The sequence below is a fragment of the Somniosus microcephalus genome, chromosome 11, assembly GCF_052327205.1.
Source record: "Somniosus microcephalus isolate GS21.2 chromosome 11, FLI_Smic_1.0, whole genome shotgun sequence".
Taxonomy (NCBI): Eukaryota; Metazoa; Chordata; class Chondrichthyes; order Squaliformes; family Somniosidae; genus Somniosus; species Somniosus microcephalus.
In genome coordinates, this window is record NC_140997.1 from 230,842,386 (window position 1) to 230,866,014 (window position 23,629).

Sequence of the window (23,629 nt, forward strand, 5' to 3'; positions counted from 1 at the left end):
GGAGCTGATCGAGCGTGGTCAGAGCTTCGATGCTGGGGATGTTGGCCTGAGCAAGAACACTGACGTTGGTGCGCCTATCCTGCCAATGGATTTGCAGGATCTTGCAGAGGCAGCGTTGGTGGTACCTCTCCAGTGTTTTGAGGTGCCTGCTGTACATGGTCCATGTCTCTGAGGCATACAGCAGGGCGTTTTTATAATATGGAGACCAGAATTGCACACAGTCCTCCGAGTGTGGTCGAACCAAGGTTCTATACAAGTTTAACATAACTTCTCTGCTTTTCCATTCTATCCCTCTAGAAATGAATCCCAGTGCATTGTTTGCTTTTACACTGGCCTTATTAACCTGCATTTCTACTTCTAGTGAACTGTGTATTTGTACCCCCAGATCCCTCTGTTCCTCTACCCCATTTAGATACTTATTTTCCAAGGAGTATGTGGCCTCCTTATTCTTCCTACCAAAACGTATTACCTCGCACTTATTTATATAGAAGTTCATTTGCCAATTACACATCCATACAAGCAAGTTTATTAATGTCTCCCTGTAGCGGTTCGTGTAGATTGCCACTAAATAAGAGAGTTTGACTTCGACGAACTACTAACAAGTTGTTTATTTACAGGAACAGACTAATTACATCAGGTAAGATGGCTGACTGTAGGAGCACCGTGGTATAGGTCTTGTCCCAGCGGGGACTCCACGAGGACTGAGTTCGCAGTCCTGTGGGGAGCGTGATGACGTCATCGCGTTTGTGTTGTGACGTCATCACGTTGTTCGCGTTTCCCGCGCTTAGGGCGTCACGTGATGCGCGTCGTTGCGTCGCTGGCCGTTGAGGCCGAGGTCGCGAGGCCGGGCTGTGCCGGTGCTTGCCGCAGGAGCGGAAGGTAAGTTAAACATACAGTAAGGTAAGTTAAAGGGAATTATGTGTCTTTATGTAAGGTACAGCCGGTGGTGCCGCCACATCCCTGTATTTTGTCGCAATATTCCTCTGTATTAACTACACCCCACAATTTGGTGTCATCCGCAAATTTTGAAATTGTACTTCCGATTCCTGAGTCCAGATCGTTTATTGTTTTGTTCCCCCATTGGGTCACTTACCATGGAAATTGAAAAAAGAAAAACCTTTAGGCCTGGGTGACTTTTCGTCATCATGTCAATGTGCTGCAGGCTGTCCCGGACGTATACTCTAAAGTCAGACACAGTCATGCGCTTGCCTTCACTCTGCCCATGGCCAACTGCGTAACAAGGAAGAAAAAAAAGAATGGCTTAGAGGCATTAAACAATTGGGCGGAGAGATCCCGCAAAGGCTCGGTGAGGCGGACGGAGCAGGACGGTGCTCAGGTCACTCTTCTCAGCTGGGCTAGTGTGGAGCGAGCTGCTGCGATGAGCCTTTGCGCTCTCGTGTTCAGGAGGAGACGATCAGCTAGGGTTACCTCTCCTGATCGCTATCAGTGACCCCCCGCCCACACCCTCCTTATCTACTTTCCATTAAAGAACCACACTGAATTCCTGCTGCAGCAACTATTCACCTTTCCGAAATAACAACAGAAAATGCTGGAAAAACTCAGCAAGTCAGGCAACATCCGTGGAGAGAAATTTGAGTTGACGTTTCGGGTTTGACCCTTCTTCAAAACTGGAGAGAAAAGGAACTAGATCGAAGGCAGGGCTGCGATCGGACAAAAGAATTAAAGAACTAAAAGAAGTAAAAGAGATTAGAAGCTAGACGAGATGGTAATAGGCTGTGATTAGGTGTAAAGTGTACTGGCAGGGCAAAAGATAGCTGCCAGGTGTGAGAGAGAAACAAAAGGAAAGGGGGGGGGGGGAAAGGAAAGGAGTGGAAAAATATAAGTGAAAATGAAATAGGGGCCGAGGTTATGATCTGAAATTGTTGATTCACCTTTCCTCCCTTGTATTGAATGATCCAAGAAGGTTGAGTGTATTCAAGATGGCTCCTGGGCTAGCAGCTCCTTTGAGATGCTCTTCTCTTCAACTCTATCCGTGGTCATCTATTGCCATCCTTTGCCCTTTCTTCCCCCAATCTCCTTTCTTCCATTGCTTAAGATACCCTGCCTCTGATAGTGAAGGCATTTCAGCCCAAACTACAAGTTCAAACTACAAGTTTAAAGCTCCCCCTGCAGAGTCCACTGCCCATCCCCCGGCGCGTCTTTTGTTCTCACTGAGCTCTTTCAACTGCTGGAACTCTGCTGAAACTTGGCCTCCATCACTGGGTTCTTCTTATACAGCGTCTCCTCGTATCTCTGAGAAATGTCTTAAAGCGCTTCAAGTTCGACCAATGACTCCAAGCATGGGAAGCTATCGTAATATAAAGAAAGGAAGACTTACAAAGTATTTGCAGCACAGAAACAGGCCGTTCAGCCCAAAAGGTCCATGCACTCTAGCCTATAGAAAACAATAGGAGCAGGAGTAGGCCATTCGGCCCTTCGAGCCTGCTCCACCATTCAATATCATGGCTGATCCTCTATCTCAATACCATATTCCCGCTCTCTCCCCATACCCCTTGATGCCTTTTGTGTCTAGAAATCTATTTATCTCCTTCTTAAATATATTCAGTGACTTGGCCTCCACAGCCTTCTGTGGCAGAGAATTCCACAGTTTCACCACCCTCTGAGTGAAGAAATTTCTCCTCATCTCAGTCCTAAATGTCCTACCCCGTATCCTGAGACTGTGACCCCTCGTTCTAGACCCCCCAGCCAGGGGAAACATCCTCCCTGCATCCAGTCTGTCTAGCCCTGTCAGAATTTTATACGTTTCCACGAGATCCCCTCTCATTCACTCAACTTGTCTAAATCGCCTTGAAGTCTCTTTGCATCCTCCTCACAATTCAGAATCCCACCTAGTTTCGTGTCGTCAGCAAACTTGGAAATATTACATTTGGTTCCCTCATCCAAATCATTGATATATATATTGTGAATAGCTGGGGCCCAAGCACTGATCCCTGCGGTACCCCACTAGTCACCGCCTGCCACCCCGAAAAAGATTCATTTATTCCTACTCTCTGTTTCCTGTTTGTTAACCAATTTTCAATCCATGCCAGTACATTACCCCCAATCCCATGTGCTTTAATTTTGCACACTAACCTCTTATGTGGGACTTTATCAAAGGCCTTCTGAAAATCCAAATACACCACATCCACTAGTTCTCCCTTGTCTATTCTTCCAGTTACATCCTCAAAAAACTCCAGTAGGTTTGTCAAACACGATTTCCCTTTCATAAATCCATGTTGACTTTGTCTAATCCTGTTGATATTTTCTAAGTGTCCTGTTATCACCTCCTTTATAATAGACTCTAGCATTTTCCCTACTACTGATGTTAGGCTAACCGGTCTGTAGTTCGCTGTTTTCTCTCTCCCTCCTTTTTAAATAGTGGGGTTACATTTGCCACCCTCCAATCTGCAGGAACTGTTCCATAATCTATAGAATTTTGGAAGATGACAACCAATACATCCACTATTTCCATGGCTACCTCTTTTAGTACTCTGGGATGCAGATTATCAGGCCTTGGGGATTTATCAGCTTTCAGTCCCTTTAATTCCTCCTTCTCACTAGACCCTTGGTTCCCTTCACTAGACCCTTGGTTAAGTCAGAAGATCATGTGTTGAAGACCCACTCCAGAGAGTTGAGCACATAACCTAGGCTGACATTCATTTATTTCTGCAGCGCCTTTCACGACCTCAGGACGCCCCAAAGCGCTTTACAGCCAATGAAATACTTTTGAAGCGTAGTCACTGTTGCAACGCAGCAAAAGGCGGCAGCCAAATTGCGCACAGCAAGCTCCCACAAACAGCAATGTGATAATGAGCGGATAATCTGTTTCAGTGCTGCCTTGGCCCAGGACACTGGGGAGAAACTCCTCAGCTCTTCTTCCCATAGTGCTATTTACGCCCACCTGACATGGCAGACGGGGGTCGCCAACTCTGATTGGACAAATTCCTGGAGGTTTCATCACATGACCTCCCGCGCCCCCCACCCCTCCCCACCCCCACCCCACCGCCACCATCTTCAATATTTTTATGGAAGTGACTGCTGCCAACGAAGTTAAAGTACAGGAAACTTTGGTTTATCCGGAGGTTAACTGTCCGGAATGCTCGAGCCACCAGCAAAAATCAGGAGCCATTTCGTTAGGTTTTTTTTCTTTTCGTTGCTTTTTTCTCAACAGTCAAGCTCTGCGAGGTCTCGCTGAAGCTGTTGCTAAGCTACAGAGATGCTACAGAGACGCTTGCAAGGTACGGCCGACTGTTTAGAAGCTGTTGCTAAGCAACAGGGTTTGTTGCCAGATACGGAGCTCAAAATCTCCGTATGTTTCAACATTAGCGCTGGTTTGTCCGGCAGTTTTGATGGGACGGCAACTGCTCGGTCCCGTAGGTGCCGGATAGCACAAAGTTTCCTGTAATTGCGCATGCGCAGTCTAAGGGCAGGATTTTCATTGGGCCATTGAGGCGGGATTGGAGGCGTGTGGGGGGTTAAAATCACGAAATCGGGGGGCACGAACCCATCCCGCCCCCAACCTGCCTCCATGCCAGTTTCAAAGGAGGCGGGTACCCGACCCGCACAGGGACCCACCTCCCCGAGGCGGGAAGGGGATTAGTGCCAATTAACTGCCTGTTAACAGGTAGTTAACAGGCAGTTTTTAGCCTAATCCCTATTTTTATTCCTGAAGTGTGGGATTCCCGACGGCTCCAAACCACGCCAAGTTAGCGAGGCGGGCCGTCGGGCTGAAGGGCTTGGAGGGTTCGAGATGTCCGGTGTTCAGGTGAGTGATGGGTGCATGAGTTCAGAGGTAAGTGTGTTTGGTGTGTGTGAAGTGTTTAAAGAAGTTTTACTTACCTTTACTTACCTTTACAGCCTTCCTTCCTTCAGGTCTCGGGAGTCCCTCATCTCACCGGCACAGAAAGCAGAATGGCCGCGAGCTGTCAAAAGTTGCAGCATTCAGCTTTCTGTTCTGGAGAGATCTCTAAATCTGCCTGAGAGGAAAGAATTAACCTGGCGTACAGATTGTCAGTGTTTGACAGCTTCAAACAGCTGTGAAACGCTGATATTTCATCTGTCAAAAGCTCTTGACAGATGAAATGTCAATCTGTGACGTCACCTGTTGCCGGGTGGCCCTTAATTGGCCTGCTGAGCCCGCTGGGCGGGTTCAACAAGGTCAACCAAGTGAAAATCGAGTGGATTGGCCACAACTCGATGGAGGCGGGACTACAACCCCGAAAGTTGTAGTCCCGCCTCCTACACGTCTCCAGTATCAAAATCCAGCCCTATGTGTTTTTTCAGTTGTTCGCTTCTCGACTCACGGGCTCTGTGACAAAAAGCAGAAACATCATCGCTATCTGCTTCCAGATCAATGCACGGTACGCTTCCCGCAGTCACTCCGTATTTTTATAACCAATAAACATAAGTGTTCAAAGTAAATGAAAATAAAACAATTTGTTTTAGCACCCCCGGTGATTTTTCTCCCGGGTTTTTGCGCCCCACAGTGTCCTAGAGGTTTATCTTCAATTCTTGGAGACTCCTGGGCTAATCCTGGAGGTGTTGGCAACACTAGGGCAGACGGGGCCTTGGCTTAATGTCTCATGGGAAAGACAGCACCACTGACAGTGCAGCGCTCCCTCAGTACTGCCCCTCCGACAGTGCGGCGCTCCCTCAGTACTGCCCCTCCGACAGTGCAGCGCTCCCTCAGTACTGCCCCTCCGACAGTGCGGCGCTCCCTCAGTACTGCCCCTCCGACAGTGCGGCACTCCCTCAGTACTGCCCCTCCAACAGTGCAGCGCTCCCTCAGTACTGCCCCTCCGACAGTGCAGCGCTCCCTCAGTACTGCCCCTCCGACAGTGCAGCGCTCCCTCAGTACTGCCCCTTCGACAGTGCAGCACTCCCTCAGTACTGCCCCTCCGACAGTGCAGCGCTCCCTCAGTACTGCCCCTCCCACAGTGCAGCGCTCCCTCAGTACTGCCCCTCCAACAGTGCAGCGCTCCCTCAGTACTGCCCCTCCAACAGTGCAGCACTCCCTCAGTATTGCCCCTCTGACAATGCAGCGCTCCCTCAGTACTGCCCCTCCGACAGTGCAGCGCTCCCTCGGTACTGCCCCTCCGACAGTGCAGCACTCCCTCAGTACTGCCCCTCCGACAGTGCAGCACTCCCTCAGTACTGCCCCTCCGACAGTGCAGCACTCCCTCAGTATTGCCCCTCCGACAGTGCAGCACTCCCTCAGTATTGCCCCTCTGACAATGCAGCGCTCCCTCAGTACTGCCCCTCCGACAGTGCAGCGCTCCCTCGGTACTGCCCCTCCGACAGTGCAGCACTCCCTCAGTACTGCCCCTCCGACAGTGCAGCTCTCCCTCAGCACTGCCCTGGGAGTGTCGGCCGGGATTGTGTGCTCATGTCTCTGGAGGGCGACTTGAACCCTTGACCTTCTGACTCAGTAGGCAAGAGTGCTGCCCACTGAGCCCCAACTGACACTGCTGTGCTGTCCGTTTACAAACTGATATTCTAACTAACCTCAAACGTATTTGAAGTAAGTTAAATTTTTTAGAGTAAATTAAGCTGTTGGGGAGTTGAAACCGGAAGTAGAATCCGGGTATAAAAAGGGGCGGGCTTAGTGCGGTAGCGCAGAGTGCGGTCGCATTGAGTGTAAGTAGAGTTTGGTAAGTGGCAAAGTTCAGGCAAGTGGGAGGTGAGGGGGTGCTTGTTGCTCTGTTTTGCTTCCCTCTCTCAGACTAATCCAACACTGCGGACGTGGAGCAGCGAGACAATTCAACCGGACAGGACCCCCAGACAGCTTCCACGAGGGAGGTTGGTGATCAGCTGGTTGGTAGGTTCTCTTCCTTCTCTCCTATACTTTTAAGTTGGTAAGTCCTATTAAATAGTGGTGTAATATTATCATCTATATCGGGGCAGAGAGTCTTCATAACTAATAATAAGAAATTTAATTAATTACACAGATATGGGTGAACAGGTGATGTGTCACTGTTGCGAAATGTGTGAGCTCGTGAACCCCATTGAGGCTCACGGTGATTACATTTGCAATAAGTGTTTGCTGCTAGAGGAATTCAAGCTCCATGTTAAAGAGCTTGAGACCGAGCTTCAGGCACTGCGACACATCAGGGAGGGGGAGAAGTTCCTGGACTCTATATTTCAGGAGGTGGTCACACCAATTAAATTAATTACTGCAGATGTAGTCCGTGGTCAGGGACAGGACGGTGTGACTACGAGTGAGGAAGGTACAGGGATCCAGGATGTAGTGTTGAAGGAGCCGCAGCCCTTGTTCTTGTCAAGCAGGATTGAGGTTCTTACTCCCTGTGAGGGCGGGAGCGGGGACTGCAGGGAGGATGAGCAACCTGGCCACAGCACCGTGGTACAGGGGGCCATTCAAGTGGAGGGAGTAAAAAGAAATGTTGTAGTGGTAGGGGATAGTATCATTAGGGGGATAGATAGGGTTCTCTGCAGTCAAGAGCGGGAGTCCCGAAGGCTGTGTTGCCTGCCCGGTGCCAGGGTTAAGGACATCTCTTCTGGGCTGGAAAGAAACTTGGAGTGGGAGGGGGAGGATCCAGTTGTCGTGGTCCATGTTGGTACAAACGACGTAGATAGGACAAGGAAGAAGGTTCTGTTAAAGGAGTATGAGCAGCTAGGGGTCAAATTAAAAAACAGAACCTCAAGGGTAATAATCTCTGGGTTATTACCTGAGCCACGAGCGAATTTGGCTAGGATAAATAAAATTAAAGAGTTAAATGCGTGGCTCAAAGACTGGTGTGGGAGCAATGGGTTTTGCTTCTTGGGACACTGGCACCAGTACTGGGACAGGAGGGAGCTGTTCGGTTGGGACGGACTCCACTTGGCCAGTGCTGGGACTAGAGTCCTGGTGAATCATATAACTAGGGCTGTAGAGAGGGCTTTAAACTAATTAGTGGGGGGGAGGTTTCTAGAGAGCAAATAACAGAAATGACAACGGAGAAGGTCATAGACTTAGGTAGCAGTGGGGAAATTAAAAAACAGAACGTGTCAGGAAGGGACAGAAGGTATGGAGCAAAAAGTAAAGTACTAAAAAGGGAAAAAACAGGAACTAAGTGTCACAAAACATATTTCAAAGTTCTTTATCTGAATGCACGTAGCATTCGTAACAAAATGAATGAGTTAACGGCACAAATAACTACATATGGGTATGATCTTGTGGCCATTACAGAAACATGGCTGCAGGGTGACCATGACTGGGAATTAAACATACCAGGTTATTTAACAATCAGGAAGGACAGGCAGGAAGGGAGGGGAGGGGAGGTGGGGTGGCTATGTTAATAAAGGAAGGAATCACTATAACACAGAGAAATGATATTGGGTCAAAGGAGCAGGATAGTGAAACAGTTTGGGTAGAGATAAGGAATAATAAGGGAAAAAAACACTAGTGGGCGTAGTCTATAGACCTCCGAAATGTTGCAACTCTGTTGGACGGAGTATTAATCAGGAAATAGTTGAGGCTTGTAATAAGGGAACAGCTATAATTATGGGGGATTTTAACTATCATATTAACTGGACAAATCAAATTGGGCAGAGCAGCCTTGAGGATGAGTTCATTGAGTGTATTAGGGATGGGTTTCTTGAGCAGTATGTAACTGAACCGACCAGGGGGCAAGCAACCTTAGATTTGGTCCTCTGTAATGAGACAGGATTAATTAAAAATGTCCTAGTAAAGGATCCCCTTGGAATGAGTGACCATAACATGGTTGAATTCCATATTCAAGTAGAGGGTGAGAAGGTTGGATCTCAAACAAGCGTGCTGAGCTTGAATAAAGGAGACTATGAAGGTATGAGAGCGGAATTGATTAGAGTGGACTGGGAAAATAGATTAAAGGGTAAGACGGTACATGATCAGTGGTGTACATTCAAGGAGTTATTTTACAACTTCCAAAAAATATATATTCCACTGAGGAAAAAAGGGTGTAAAAGAAAAGATAGCCATCCGTGGCTAAGTAAAGTAATTAAGGATAGTATCCGACTGAAAACAAGGGCGTATAAGGTAGCCAAATCTAGTGGGAGGATAGAAGATTGGGAAGTCTTTAAAAGACAGCAAAAAATAACTAAAAGATTGATTAAGAAAGGGAAGATAGATTATGAAAGTAAATCAGCAAAAAATATAAAAACGGATAGCAAAAGTTTCTATAGTTATATAAAAAGAAAAAGGGTGGCTAAAGTAAATGTTGGTCCCTTAGAGGATGAGACTGGGAAATTAATGGTGGGAAACGTGGAGATGGCAAAAACGCTGAACAAATATTTTTGTATCAGTCTTTACGGTAGAGGACACTAAGAATATCCCAACACTGGACAAACAGGGGGCTCTAGGGGGAGAGGAGCTAAATACGATTAAAATCACTAAGGAAGTGGTACTTGGTAAAATAATGGGACTTAAGCCAGATAAATCCCCTGGACCTGATGGCTTACATCCTAGGGTCTTGAGGGAAGTGGCGGTAAGGATTGTGGATGCATTGGTAATAATTTTCCAAAACTCCCTGGACTCAGCAAAGGTCCCGGCAGATTGGAAAACTGCTAATGTAACACCCTTATTTAAAAAGGGTAGTAGACAGAAGGCTGGAAACTATAGACCTATTAGCCTAACATCTGTGGTTGGTAAAATGTTAGAGTCCATTATTAAGGAGACAGTAATGGGACATTTGGATAAACATAATTTAATAGGACAAACTCAGCATGGTTTCATGAAGGGGAAGTCATGTTTGACAAATTTGCTTGAGTTCTTTGAGGAAGTAACATACAGGGTGGATAAAGGAGAACCAGTGGACGTAGTGTATTTAGACTTCCAAAAGGCATTTGGCAAGGTGCCACACAAAAGATTATTGCTCAAGATAAAAAATCACGGGATTGGGGGTAATATTCTGGCGTGGGTAGAGGATTGGCTCTCTAACAGAAAGCAGAGAGTTGGGATAAATGGTTCATTCTCAGACTGGCAATCAGTAACTAGCGGTGTTCCGCAGGGGTCAGTGCTGGGTCCCCAACTCTTTACAATCTATATTAACGATTTGGAGGAGGGGACCGAGTGTAACATATCAAAGTTTGCAGATGATACAAAGATGGGAGGGAAAGTAGTGAGTGAGGAGGACATAAAAAACCTGCAAGGTGACATAGACAGGCTAAGTAAGTGGGCAGAGATTTGGCAGATGGAATACAATACTGGAAAGTGTGAGGTTATGCACTTTGGCAGGAAAAATCATAGAGCAAGTTATTATCTTAATGGCAAGAAACTGGAAAGTACCGTAGTACAAAGGGATCTGGGGGTCCTGGTGCACGAAACTCAAAAAGTTAGTATGCAGGTGCAACAAGTGATCAAGAAGGCCAATGGAATGTTGGCTTTTATTGCTAGGGGGATAGAATATAAAAACAGGGAGGTATTGCTGCAGTTATACAAGGCATTGGTGAGACCGCACCTGGAATACTGCGTACAGTTTTGGTGTCCATACTTAAGAAAAGACATACTTGCTCTCGAGTCAGTACAAAGAAGGTTCACTCGGTTAATCCCGGGGATGAGGGGGTGGTCATATGAGGAGAGGTTGAGTAGATTGGGACTCTACTCATTGGAGTTCAGAAGAATGAGAGGCGATCTTATTGAAACATATAAGATTGTGAAGGGACTTGATCGGGTGGATGCGGTGAGGATGTTCCCAATGATGGGTGAAACTAGAACTAGGGGGCATAATCTTAAAATAAGAGGCTGTTCTTTCAAAACGGAGATGAGGAGAAACTTCTTCACTCAGAGGGTGGTAGGTTTGTGGAATTTGCTGCCCCAGAAAGCTGTGGAAGCTACATCATTAAATAAACTTAAAACAGAAATAGATAGTTTCCTAGAAGTAAAGGGAATTAAGGGTTACGGGGAGCGGGCAGGGAATTGGACATAAGTCTAGGTTCGGAATGGTCATGGCCCTGTGGGTAGTGGAGCGGGCCCAGGGGCTGTGTAGCCTGGTTCTGCTCCTACTTCTTGTGTTCTAATTCTGTGTTAGATTTCAGGAGATGGTTTTATTCCTGTTCCTGGCTGGGGTGGAGATCGCCTTTACAGAAGGTAAGTACTGTAGAAAATATAGGGACAGAGTGATCTCCTGGACGAGTTTCGATCGCCTAGATGGGTCGGAGAGGAATTTCCCAGATTTTTTCGCCCAAATTGGCCATTGGGTTTTTGACCTGGTTTTTCGCCTCTCCCGGGAGATCACATGGGTTCGGGTGGATGGAGAGTGATAGAAGATTTGAGGTTAGGATCAGATCAGCCATGATCTTATTGAATGGTGGAGCAGGCTCGAGGGGCCGATTGGCCTACTCCTGCTCCTATTTCTTATGTTCTTATGTTCTTATGTATTCATCTTCGCTACACAGGGCTGGTGGCTCTGGCCTAAATCTTTTGGGGAAATTTATGACACTTTAAAAAAAAATTAAATCTGCCTCCCTTGGGTCAGTAAGTGGAGGAAGGGTGGGATGAGGCATCCCATTATGTAACTGGCAGCCGTGCCTTCAGCTGCCTGGGCCCTAAGCTCTGGAATTCCCTCCCTAAACCTCTCCACCTCTCTCTCCTCCTTTAAGACGCTCCTTAAAACCGACCTCTTTGACCAAGCATTTGGTCGCCGGTCCCTAATATCTCATGTGGCTCGATGTGAAATTTTTGTTTGATAATCGCTCCTGTGAAACATCTTGGGACATTTTACTACGTTAAAGGCGCTGTATAAATACAAGTTGTTTTGTTATTGTTGAAGTCCCACTCCAGAGACTTGAGCACAAAATCTAGGCTGACGCTCCCAGTGCCGTGCCGAGGGAGTGCTGCACTGTCGGAGGTGCCGTCTTTGGTGAGTCATCAAATCGAGGCCCCCTTCTGCCCTCTCAGGTGGATGTAAAAGATCCCGTGGCACAACAGTACCTACACTTCAGAAAGAAAAGTAATTCATTGGCTGCAAAGCGTTTTGGGAGATCCTGAGGTCGTGAAAGACACTGGGCTGGATTTTCATTGAGGAGGCGGGACTACAACTTTCAGGGTTGTAGTCCCGCCTCCATCGAGCTCTAGCCAACCCACACGATTTTGACTTGATTGACCTTGTTGAGCCCGCCCAGCAGGCCAATTAAGGGCCACCCGGCAACAGGTGATGTCACAGATTGACATTTCATCTGTCAAGAGCTTTTGACAGATGAAATATCAGTGTTTGACAGCTGTTTGTTTGCAGACGACACAAAGCTGGGTGGGCGTGTGTGCTGTGAGGAGGATGCCGAGAAACTCCAGGATGATTTGGACAGGTTGGGTGATTGGGCAGAAGCATGGCAGATGCAATATAACGTGGATAAATGCGAGGTTATCCACTTTGGTGTCAAAAACAGGAAGGCACATTATTATCTGAACTGCAATAGATTGGGAGAAGGGGAAGTCCAACGAGACCTGAGTGTCCTTGTGCACCAGTCACTGAAGGTAAGCATGCAGGTGCAGCAGGCGGTTAAGAAGGCAAATGGCATGTTGGCCTTCGTAGTGAGAGGGTTTGAGTACAAGAACAAGGATGTCTTGCTGCAGTTGTACAGGGCCTTGGTGAGACCACATCTTGAGTATTGTGTGCAGTTTTGGTCGCCTTATCTGAGGAAGGATGTTCTTGCCATGGAGGGAGTGCAGAGAGGATTCACCAGGCTGATACCTGGGATGGCAGGAATGACGTTTGAGGAGAGATTGGGTCGATTGGGCTTATACTCGCTGGAGTTTAGAAGAATGAGAGGGGATCTCATTGAAACTTATAAAATTCTGACAGGACTGGACAGACTAGATGCAGGAAGGATGTTCCCGATGACGGGGGAGTCCAGAACCACGGGTCACAGTCTAAGGATAAGGGGTAAGCCATTTAGGACAGAGATGAGGAGGAATTTCTTCACCCAGAGAGTGGTGAACCTGTGGAATTCTCTACCACAGAAGGCAGTAGAGGCCAATTCATTAAATATATTCAAGAAGGAGTTGGATATATTTCTCAAGGCTAAAGGGATCAAGGGATATGGGGAGAAAGCAGGGACAGGGTACTGAATTTGGATAATCAGCCATGATCTCATTGAATGGCAGAGCAGGCTCGAGGGGCCGAATGGCCTACTCCTGCTCCTATCTTCTATGTTTCTATGTTTCTTTGAAGCTGTCAAACACTGACAATCTGTACTCCAAGTTAATTCCTTCCTCTCAGGATGATTTAGAGATCTCCCCGGAACAGAAAGCTGAATGCTGCAATTTTTGACAGATCGCGGCCATTCTGCTTTCTGTGCCGGTGAGATGATGGACTCCCGAGACCTGAAGGAAGGCTGTAAAGGTAAGTAAAACTTCTTTAAACACTTTACACACACCAAACACACTTACCTCTGCACTCATGCACCCATCACTCACCTGAACACCGGACATCTCGACCCCTCCAAGCCCTTCAGCCCGACGGCCCGCCTCGCTAACTTGGTGTGGTTTGAAGCCGTCGGGAATCCCACACTTCAAGAATGAAAATAGAGATTAGGCTAAAAACTGCCTGTTAACTACCTGTTAGCAGGCAGTTAATTGGCACTAATCCCCTTCCCGCCTCGGGGAGACGGGTCCCAGTGCAGGTCGGGTATCCACCTCCTTTGAAACTGGCATGAAGGCGGGTTGGGGCGGGATGGGTTCGCGCCCCCCGAATTCGAGATTTTAACCCCCCACACGCCTCCAATCCCGCCTCCACGGCCCAATGAAAACCCTGCCCACTATATAAATGCAAGTTCATTCTGTCAGGTGAGGCTGAGTTTGATTCTGCTGCGATGCCCTACACAGTCGATTGTCTGCCGTCACTCACATGTCTAGACTCAGACGCAAAGAGCAGAACCCCGGCAAGGATCAGCGCCTTCAGGAGCTGCAAGAGAGGCGGGCTATAGTGGAACCCGCTGCCCACACTCAGCCAGCAGGGTCCCGAAGGTAAACTCCCTGGGATTGGTTAAGGCCGGCAGCCAATGAGAAGACCCGTTGCTTGGGAGCTGCTGTCAGAACTGGGGCGGGGGGTGGGAGGGATTTAGCGCCGTATAAAAACTGGTACGAGCGGGAGATGAGGAGAAATATTTCTCATGAGGCGAGTTGTTGGGATCCGGACTGCACTGCCTGAAAGGGCGGTGGAAGCAGATTTAATAGTGACTTTCAAAATAGAATTGGATATAGAGTTTGTTATAAATCTCATCATCATAAAGAAACTACTCATGAAATAATGCTGGACGGCCAGCTGGTGGCGCCGTCCAAGGAGTATAAATACTCGGGCGTGGGTCCAGCTTGCCCAGGGACATTTTGTAAGACAGGAACTAGTGAAGTACAACTAGACCTCCATGTTCTGAAACAATTTGATTAAAGCCTTGCTTTATACTCAAACCAAGTGCGTAGTGAGTTTGATTACGTCAGAGTTGAAAAGGAAGAATTTGCAGGGCTACGGGGAAAGAGCAGGACAGTGGGACTAATTGGGGAGCTCTTTCAAAGAGCCGGAGCAGGTGAGATGGGCCAGATATCCTCCTGCTGCGCTGTACGATGCTATGAATGGGGGAGGGGGGGGGAAAGTGGGGCAAGAAACTGCAACACGATTCCCTTCAGAGACCCTTTGCAAAAAAGGGATGGATTTGTTTGGGGCCTGTGCTCCGAACCATCATTAACCTGGAATCCTGCTTCTCTGAAACTCATGCACAAGTTGGCAGGCGGGAGGGGAATGTTACCGAGGCAAAGAAAATACAACTGCCAAAGTAGGAACAGATTGAGCCGGGCAGAAAGCCCTTTTGTTTAACCTGAAATGAGTGGGGCCCAGGAAGAGATTAAACTCGGAACAGAAACTTTTCTCCTTACTTTGTGCAAAAAACTGTTGTCGGCCGAAAATGTAACGAGCGGTTCAGATTTGTAAAATGCCAGAAACACCTTCTGCATGAGCAGTCTTTCTCCACTCCACACAAAAAAAAGATAGTTACATTTTAACAACAATGCAAAGGAACCAGAGGGAAGATGAGGAGAATTTTCTTTACGCAGCGAGTTGTTGTGATCTGGAATGCGCTGCCTGAAAGGGCGGTGGAAGCAGATTCAATTGTGACTTTCCAAAAGGGAACTGGATAAATACTTGAAGATAAAAAGATTTACAGGGCTATGGGGAAAGAGTGGGGGAGTGGGACTAATTGCTCTCTGCTCTAAGGTGAACAACCGCACATTCTCTGGTCTCTCCACATTCGGTCCCATCTCACAAATGCCACTTTGCACATGGAGTTTCCTAGTTTTTCGTGCTAACTTTCGACGTGGCAAATTAGTCGGCCTCTGACGTAAGGGGTGTTCTACGCGGAGTGAACACACGAAAGGCTGCTGGACCGGATAGCATCCCTGGACGGGTATTCAAGGAATGTGCTGATCAGCTGGCTGATGTCTTCACCGCCATCTTCAATCTGTCATTGGCCCAGGCAGTAGTTCCTACATGCTTCAAGACCGCTACCATTATTCCTGTGCCAAAACAAACGGCTGTGACGTGCCTGAACGACTATCGACCTGTCGCACTCACACCCATCATAATGAAGTGTTTCGAGAGACTGGTCCTGGCTCACATCAAAGCCAGTGTTCCCGCCTCTCTTGACCAACACCAGTTTGCCTATCGTGCAAACAGATCAACGGAGGATGCAATCACAACTGCTTTACACTCGGCACTGAATCACCTAGATGGTAAGGAGACCTACATCAGAATGCTGTTCATAGACTACAGCTCAGCATTCAACACTATCGTCCCCAACAAGCTGGCCACCAAACTCCAAACTCTTGGCCTGAACACTTCCCTCTGCAACTGGACCCTGGACTTCCTAACAAACAGACCCCAGTCTGTCAAATTAGGTAACCACACCTCCCCCCCCTTGACCCTGAACACGGGGGCCCCACAAGGATGTGTGCTGAGCCCCCTCCTCTACTCCCTCTTCACCCACGACTGTGTGGCTGTTCATGGTTCCAACACCATCATCAAGTTTGCGGATGATACCACGGTAGTAGGCCAGATCACCAACAACGATGAGTCAGCCTACAGGGAGGAGGTCCAGCATCTCGTGAAGTGGTGCGCCGATAACAACCTGGCCCTTAACATCAAGAAAACCAAAGAAATCATTGTGGACTTCAGGAAGTCTAAAGGCGGAAGTCACACCCCCATCCACATCCATGGGGCTGTGGTGGAAAGGGTGGACAGCTTTAAGTTCCTCAGAGTCCACATCACGGAAGACCTCTCCTGGTCCCTCAATACCTCCTCTCTGGTGAAGAAGGCCCAGCAGCGCCTATATTTCCTAAGGAGGCTGAAGGGATGTAACCTGTCACCCCTGATCCTCTCTAACTTTTACCGCTGCACAATAGAGAGCATCCTGACAAACTGTATCACAGTATGGTATGGCAGCTGTAGCTACTATGACCGGAAAGCCCTGCAGCGGGTAGTCAAAACTGCCCAATGCATTACCGGCACCCGGCTACCGACCATAGAGCACATATACCAGAAACGCTGTTTACGGAGGTCACGGTCCATCATCAAAGACCCTACCCACCCCAGCCACAGTCTGTTCGCCCTCCTGCCATCTGGGAGACGCTACAGATGCATTCGCACCCGTACGACCAGATTTAGGAACAGCTTCTTTCCCAGGGCTGTCATCCTACTGAACTCCACAAATAAACTCTAAAGCCTACACATCTGCCAATGCACTTTATTATGGTTATGTTTATGTTAATGTATTACAAGCCAAATGTATGTTGAATGTTTAAATGTCTTAATCTAAATGTACACTCTCGGGAGCCGCAAGCCTACATTTCGTTGTACTGCACTTGTGCACTAACAATGACAATAAAAGTTGATTTGATTAGGTGCACTAATTCCATTTAAGGCTTCTTTCCTCCTTTGCTTGGACAGTTTCCTTTCATCTTCCCTGTTTTCAAGTCATCGAGCCATCACCTGTCCTAACCCATCCTTTCCCAGGACCTCAAAGCGGTGGAACTCCTCACCTCCCGCAGTCTCCCCTTCCTCCTCCAACCAACACTTCATCCAAAGGCTTTCAGAAACCCAAGATGGTATCGCCTAATCAGCATCTCTTAATCTGTTTTCTGCACAACTCTTCTCAGCCTTGCTAGTGTCCTGCACTATGGATCTTTCATTTGTAAATGAACAGCCTCTTCCTAACAGGGACTATGGCCCAATCCAATACTTCCCCTTTAAGCATATCCGAGATGTAATCCAGGGTCTACTCTGCGAGCGTCACACATCGTGGATCTTGTCCAATGTTTACATAGTTGCGACTAGTTGTATATAAAGTCTCTGCAGAAACATTTTCCTGTCTTGTAACCCAATAGTCTATGCAAAAATGCACATCCCAAGGGCAGCACGGTGGCATAGTGGTCAGCGCTATTGCCTCACAGCGCCAGGGACCCGGGTTCGAGTCTGGCCTCGGGCGACTGTCTGTGTGGAGTTTGTACATTCTCCCCGTGTTTGCGTGGGTTTCCTCCGGGTGCTCCGGTTTCCTCCCACAGTCCAAAGTTGTGCGGGTTAGGTTGATTGGCTATGATAAATTGACCCTTAATGTTAGGGGGATTAAATACGTGCGGTTACGGGGATAGGGTGGGATATGTGTTGGTGTAGGGGTTACGGGGATCAGGTGGGATATGTGTCGGTGCAGGCTCGATGGGCCGAAATGGCCTCTATTTGCACTGTGGGGTTTCTGTGATTTCTGTGATCCCAGTGGAGACCCATCCTCCCCTCACACCAGTAGCGGAAATCCAGGCTTATTTTCTCATCTACAGCCATTGAGGCTAATTGTAGCTGACCGGACTGCAATCAGTAACACAGCACAACAGACCTTCCTCGTCTGTACGGCTACTCATTGGAGCCAACATCGGAGCCCCTGGGGGATTGTTAAAGTCAACTCTCTGGTCTTATGTTACTGGTACAAATTGCTCCCATTATGGCCTTGGAGCTGTTCCACACAGTTGTGCCTCACAACACTAAACTGTGGACTGTTTCCGCCTCATAATAATAATTCAACTTTATTGTCATTGTACAATGCACAAGTACATGAACAACAAAATGTGATCTTGCAAGCTCCCATGAGTCCAGTACAAATAACATTAACATTAAACGTAAATAGCACCGTCCTGGGAGAAGCAAAGCCGCTGCGTCTGTGCGCGCCGCCATTCCATTTCCACCATTCCTCCTGTCTGACAATCTTCAGCCCAACGCCCGGGCCTGCTCACCAGCCGCCCCTCCCAGGGCTCCTTCTGTGACCTTTTCACCAACCGCCCCTCCTCGGGGCTCCTTCCGTGACCTTCTACACCTGGTCTACCCCTGATGGTCACCCCTCCAGGTACTAACCAGGCCTGGCTCTGCTTAAGCTTCCAAGCCTTGCCAGTGACCCTGTCCCTAGTCCCAGGAACAGGGCTTGCATCATCACCTTGCATTAATATAGTGCCTTTAACGTAGGGAAAGATATTAGGAGGGTTGACTAATAGCTTGGTCAAGGAGGTAGGTTTTAAGGAGGAGAGAGGGAGAGATGGAGAGGTTTAGGGAGGCAATTCCAGAGCTTAGTGCCTGGAAGGCTGAAGGCACGGCCCTCAGTGGTAGGACAAAGGGAATCGGGGGGGATGTGTAAGATGCCAGAGTTGAAAGGACGCAGATTTCGCGAAGGGTTGTAGGGCTAGAAAAGGTTACAGTGAGATGGAGGGGGCGAGGCCGTGAAAGGCTTTGAATACAAGGATAAGAATTTTAAATCGGTGTTGGGGAACCGGGGGCCAATGCAAGTCAGCGAGTACAGGGGGGGTGGGTGAACGGGACTTGGTGCGGGCGTTCCTTAAAGTCTCACCGCACGGGCTAGAAACAGAGGAACACTCATTATATCAACAAAGTGTTACAAAGTATTTACAGCACAGAAACATTTGTCCCAACTGGTCCATGTCGGTGTTTCTGCTCCTCGCGAGCCTCCCCCCACCCTTCTTCATCTAACCCCAACAACATAACCTTCCATTCCTTTCTCCCTCATGTGCTTATCTAGCTTCCCCTTGATTGCATCTCTGCTATTCGCCTCAACCACTCCCGGTGGTAGCAAGTTCCACATTCTAACGCTTGTTAGACACACAGAAGGGCTTGGTGATAGTTGATGTAAAGAGGTATCTGTATAATTGTCCAGTAAATAAGTCTGACAAAACATTGTATCTGTGGAGAGTAAAAATAGGCTGTAACCTCAGTCTGTGTTTTGGAATGGGGTTGGAGTCATGGAAACAGCAATGTGATAATCAGATAATCTGTTATTAGTGATGTTGGTTGAGGGATAAATGTTGGCCCAGGACACCAGGGATAACTCCCCTGCTCTTCTTCGAAATAGTGCCGTGGGATCTTTTACATCCACCTGAGAGAGCAAACGGGGCCTCGGTTTAATGCCTCATCCGGAAGAGGGCACCTCCGACGGTGCAGCACTCCCTCTGTACTGGCACTGGGAGTGTCAGCCTGGATTATGTGTTCAAGTTGAACCCCCAACCTTCTGACTCAGAGGCGAGAGTGCTGCCATGGTGACAAGGCTGACACCCTTCACACAGGGGGCTTGCTGTATCTCATCTGGCCCCCATCGCCACGCAGACAATACTTTTCACAGGTGTCCGAGGCACTCTGTTACTGCCTGCCCTCTCCCACAGACCTGAGCCTCATCAATGACTCAGCCCCCAACCTGCTCTCACATTCAGTGAACATACCCCCTGACCCACATGCTGGACGTACATCTGTAAGACATCAAACACGTGCGGGGTTGGGGGAGGTTTCACCATGTGCCCTAGTGAAAGGTAATAGCGTACTTTATGAATGGGTTTATGATTTTATTACACATTGCTCGGAGGGAGCGCACTATAAAGTGATGTTAAGAAGGTCCACAAGTGGTAGAACTGATCCGTGCGACATCAAGTGGCCCCCACAATCCTCCACATGCTAAAGCCCAATTTTGGCCCAGTAATTCCGGTCCCAATGCGTGAGTACGGACGGGGTACTCACGCGTGGGCCCGTTGGAAGTGCCGGATTTCAGCGTGCACAGCGCATGCGCGGGAAACCGGCATTTCCTCCAAGGGGTTCAGAGGTCCAACGCGTGCGCGCAGGACTCTGTGCGCACGCGTTGAACTTCCTTCTTTTTGACAGGCTTGCCCGTGTGTAAGGGCCTCAACTTTTTAGAAATGTAAAAAGGAGACGTAAGGACTTCATTCTTTAAGGTAAGTGGTCTATTATTTTAAATTATAACATTTTTTCCACAGCTTTATTGTTTTTAAGGACTTTACAGTAAGTGTATTTTTAGACCCGATTTCTTAAAAAATTATTTTTTTCAAAAATTTGATTAATTGTTTAAAATAGTTTTTTAAAGTTATTTATAGTTCATTTAATTAGTGGGGTGTTTTTAAAATTTTATTTAAAGTTTAAGTAGTGTTTTGGGCGCCCGTAGTTTTCATGAGTTTGACGGTTCTTACTATCAAACTCATGAATGAAGTTTTCCCTCCCCTGATTGGCTGCCCAGTGCTCACCTGATCCCAGCCGGCACATCGCACTAACTACGCCGCTGGATCAGGCAAGCACAGTGCGCCGACAGCTGAACCGGGCCTGTGACAGGAATTCCAAGCAGGCCCAGGCTTCAGATGTCGGCGCGCCAGGTAAGTGCACGTCGGGGGCTTGCACGCGCGGCAAGCCCCCGAACTTAATTCCTGGGCCTTTATGGGAGCTGCCTTTCTGCATCTCCGAGTAACTAATGATGATGGGAATTGGCGGCACCTGCAATCGGTTTGTTTGTTTGGCTTTTTAAGCCACGGACGCTGCACCAAGTGAAGAGAGTGAGCAACAGAAAAGGGATAAAGAATATCTTAAGAGAGTTTGGGGGCTTTTTGTACTGATCATTGTACTTTAGCAATATTATTAGAGTTGATCCTGCACTGTACTGTCCTCCTATTTCTCCTAAGCTCTAAATGTGCTACCTGACACACTCCAGGTATCACCTTGCCTCAGTTGGCTGCGCTCTCACCTTTGGGTCAAAGGTTTGTGGGCTTGAGCCCCACTCCAGGGCTTGAGCACATGGGGGGCGATTTTCTCAATGGGGAGCTTTTGGGGGCGGGACTCCCACTTGTCGGGTTTCAGTCCCGCCTCCATCAGCTTCTGGCCAACCAGCGGGATTTTCCCCTGATTGACCTTGTTAAGCCCGCCCAGCGGGCTCAGCAGGCCAATTAGGGCGAAGCTGGTTGCAGGGCACGTCAACGTCTGACGTGTCATCTGTGAAGAATTTTTGAAAGAAGAAATGTCATCGGCTGACAGCTCTGTGAAGCTGTCAAACACTGACATTCTGTGTCGTTTGATGAGGTCTTACATACAAGACCTCATCAAACTTCTTTCTTTTACAGAAATGAGATGTTTCTTGCATATGAGAATGCAACGGATATCTCTCATTTGCAACACGGAGGGTGCGAGACTCTCCGTATAGAAACCGACTGAAGCCTGCAGGAAGAAACAAAGGTAAATACACTTTTAAAAACACTTTGCACTTACCTCAGATACTCACCTCTACACTCGTGCACCCATCACTTACCTTAACACCACACTTTTGCACCCCCCCCAACCCCCGCAGACCCACTACTCGCCTCAGTGACCCTGGCGGGTTTCGGAGCCTTCGGGGAGCCCGCACTTGTGAGGGCAAAAAGGGGATAATCCTATTCTCTGCCTGTTAGCTACCTGTTAACAGGCAGTTAATAGGCTTTAATCCCTTCCCGCCTCCAAGGAGACGGGGCCCGCCGTGGGACGGCTACCTGCCTCCTGGGAAGATGGCACCGTTGGGGGCGGGTTTTGCCACCCGCTCCCAAATTCTGCCATTTTCCGGGCAGTCCCGCCTCCATACCCGCCTCCTCGGGGCTGAGAAAATCGCCCCCATGGTCTCAGCCCACATGTCAGTGCCGTGCTGCGGAGGCACCGCATTGTTGGAGATGAGACATCAAAACCAAGGCCCTGCCTGTTCAGGTGCGTAAAAGATCCCATGGTCCTACTCAACGAAGAGCAGGGGAGGTTGTCCAGTGTGCGGGCCAACATTCCTCCCTCAACCAACACCACCAGAAATGGATCAGCTGGTCATTTATCTCATTTTCTGTTTGTGGGACCACGGTGTCTGCGAATTGGTCGCCACGTTACCCTACATAACAACAGCAATTAAACTTCAAAAGTAATTCATTAGTTGTGGATTTTCTTTGGAATGTTCTGAGGACGTAATTTGCCTATTTTCTTTTTTTCTTTCTTTGTCCTTTCTGCACCCTGAATGGGTTGAAATCAAGACCTATGCCTCCATCTCCTACCCAACCCATTCTTGCCCAACCCTTCAACACTGCGACACTCCTCACCTCCCTCTGTCCCTATTGAACGACAAGGGGAGTCAAGGGTTACGGGGAGCGGGCAGGGAAGTGGAGTTGAGGCCAAGATCAGATCAGCCATGATCTTATTGAATGGCGGAGCAGGCTCGAGGGGCCGAATGACCCACTCCTGCTCCTACGTCTTATGTTCTTATGTCCTCTCTTCCTCCTACGACCCACAGGTTTTTAAAATCTTTCTTCCTACTTTATCTTCTTTTCCGCCCTACTCTTTGCATCCTCGGTGGAGTCCCTATGCCTGGGGCCTTGGTTTAGATTCTCAACAAATCAAAACGAGTTAGTCCTGGAACCATGTAAGGCTAGTTGGAAGGATGTGAAACACCCAGCCCCAGAAGGCTATCGTTGTGAAGTCAATTGACGTGTTTAAGAGGGAGATGGACACTAATTTGGTAAGTAGGGAACATGGGGAGGAGGCACTCAATTTGGATCAAAAAGATAGAGTTGCTATGGCTAACAATAATGGCGGAGCAGGCTCAATGGGAGTAAACATACCCTTGTTACTCTGTTGTTATAACATCTTCGGTGAGCGATCTATGCCATGTTTTTGTGAAAGATCCAGTCCATGTTTTGTGAGCGATCCATTCAATGTTTTGTGACAGATCAATTTAATTAAAGTGTGAGTTTAGGAGCTCATGGTTGAGGAAGAAGGTGAAATCGACAGTAAGGGCAACAGAGCTGAGCGATTGTCTTGTGTGTACGGCAGTCACTCGTCTCCAAAAGAAGGTGCTGCATATAAACACTTTCCTGAGGGACTGTTGTGCCTGAGTTAGAGCCGGCAGATGGTACTTACTGTGATCGTGTGAAAATACGAACAGGGATTGACCCGTGAGCATCATAGAAATTTCCATGTAGCGGCCGCTGTGTTCTCCTGCACCATGTATTATCATCACTAGAGCCCTGGAGGAATTTGGTGAAAGAAGAATTGAGCAGCAGAACAGCAAGCATCACCTTCAATGTAAAACAAGTCACGCTAAAACCCTGTAATTCAACCCGAATTCCACCTCTGTAATATCACCAGTCTCCGCCCCTGCCTCAGCCCATCTGCTGCTGAAACCCTCATCCATGCTTTTTTTACCACCATACTCGATTATTCCAAGTCCCGTTCGCCCATCGCCCCTGCGCTCACTGACCAACATTGGCTCCCTGTCCAGCAATGCCTCGAACATAAAATTCGCAACCTTGTGTTCAAATCCCTCCATGACCTCGCCCCCTCCCTAT

The 23,629-nt window shown here is 48.2% G+C and overlaps 1 protein-coding gene across 1 annotated transcript in view; it reads right to left on the minus strand.

Moving 5' to 3' along the window:
- LOC147111326 (monoglyceride lipase-like) overlaps positions 1-23,308 on the minus strand; it is an 82,157-nt gene extending 58,849 nt beyond the window's left edge. Inside the window, exons 1-2 of the mRNA XM_086002109.1 lie at positions 23,202-23,308; positions 1,094-1,230 (exon numbers count right to left, since the gene is read on the minus strand). Of these exons, the coding sequence (XP_085858235.1) occupies positions 1,094-1,230; positions 23,202-23,298 (234 nt within the window). The 5' untranslated portion in view covers positions 23,299-23,308. The remainder of the gene's footprint in view (positions 1-1,093; positions 1,231-23,201) is intronic.
- Positions 23,309-23,629: the final 321 nt, after the last annotated feature.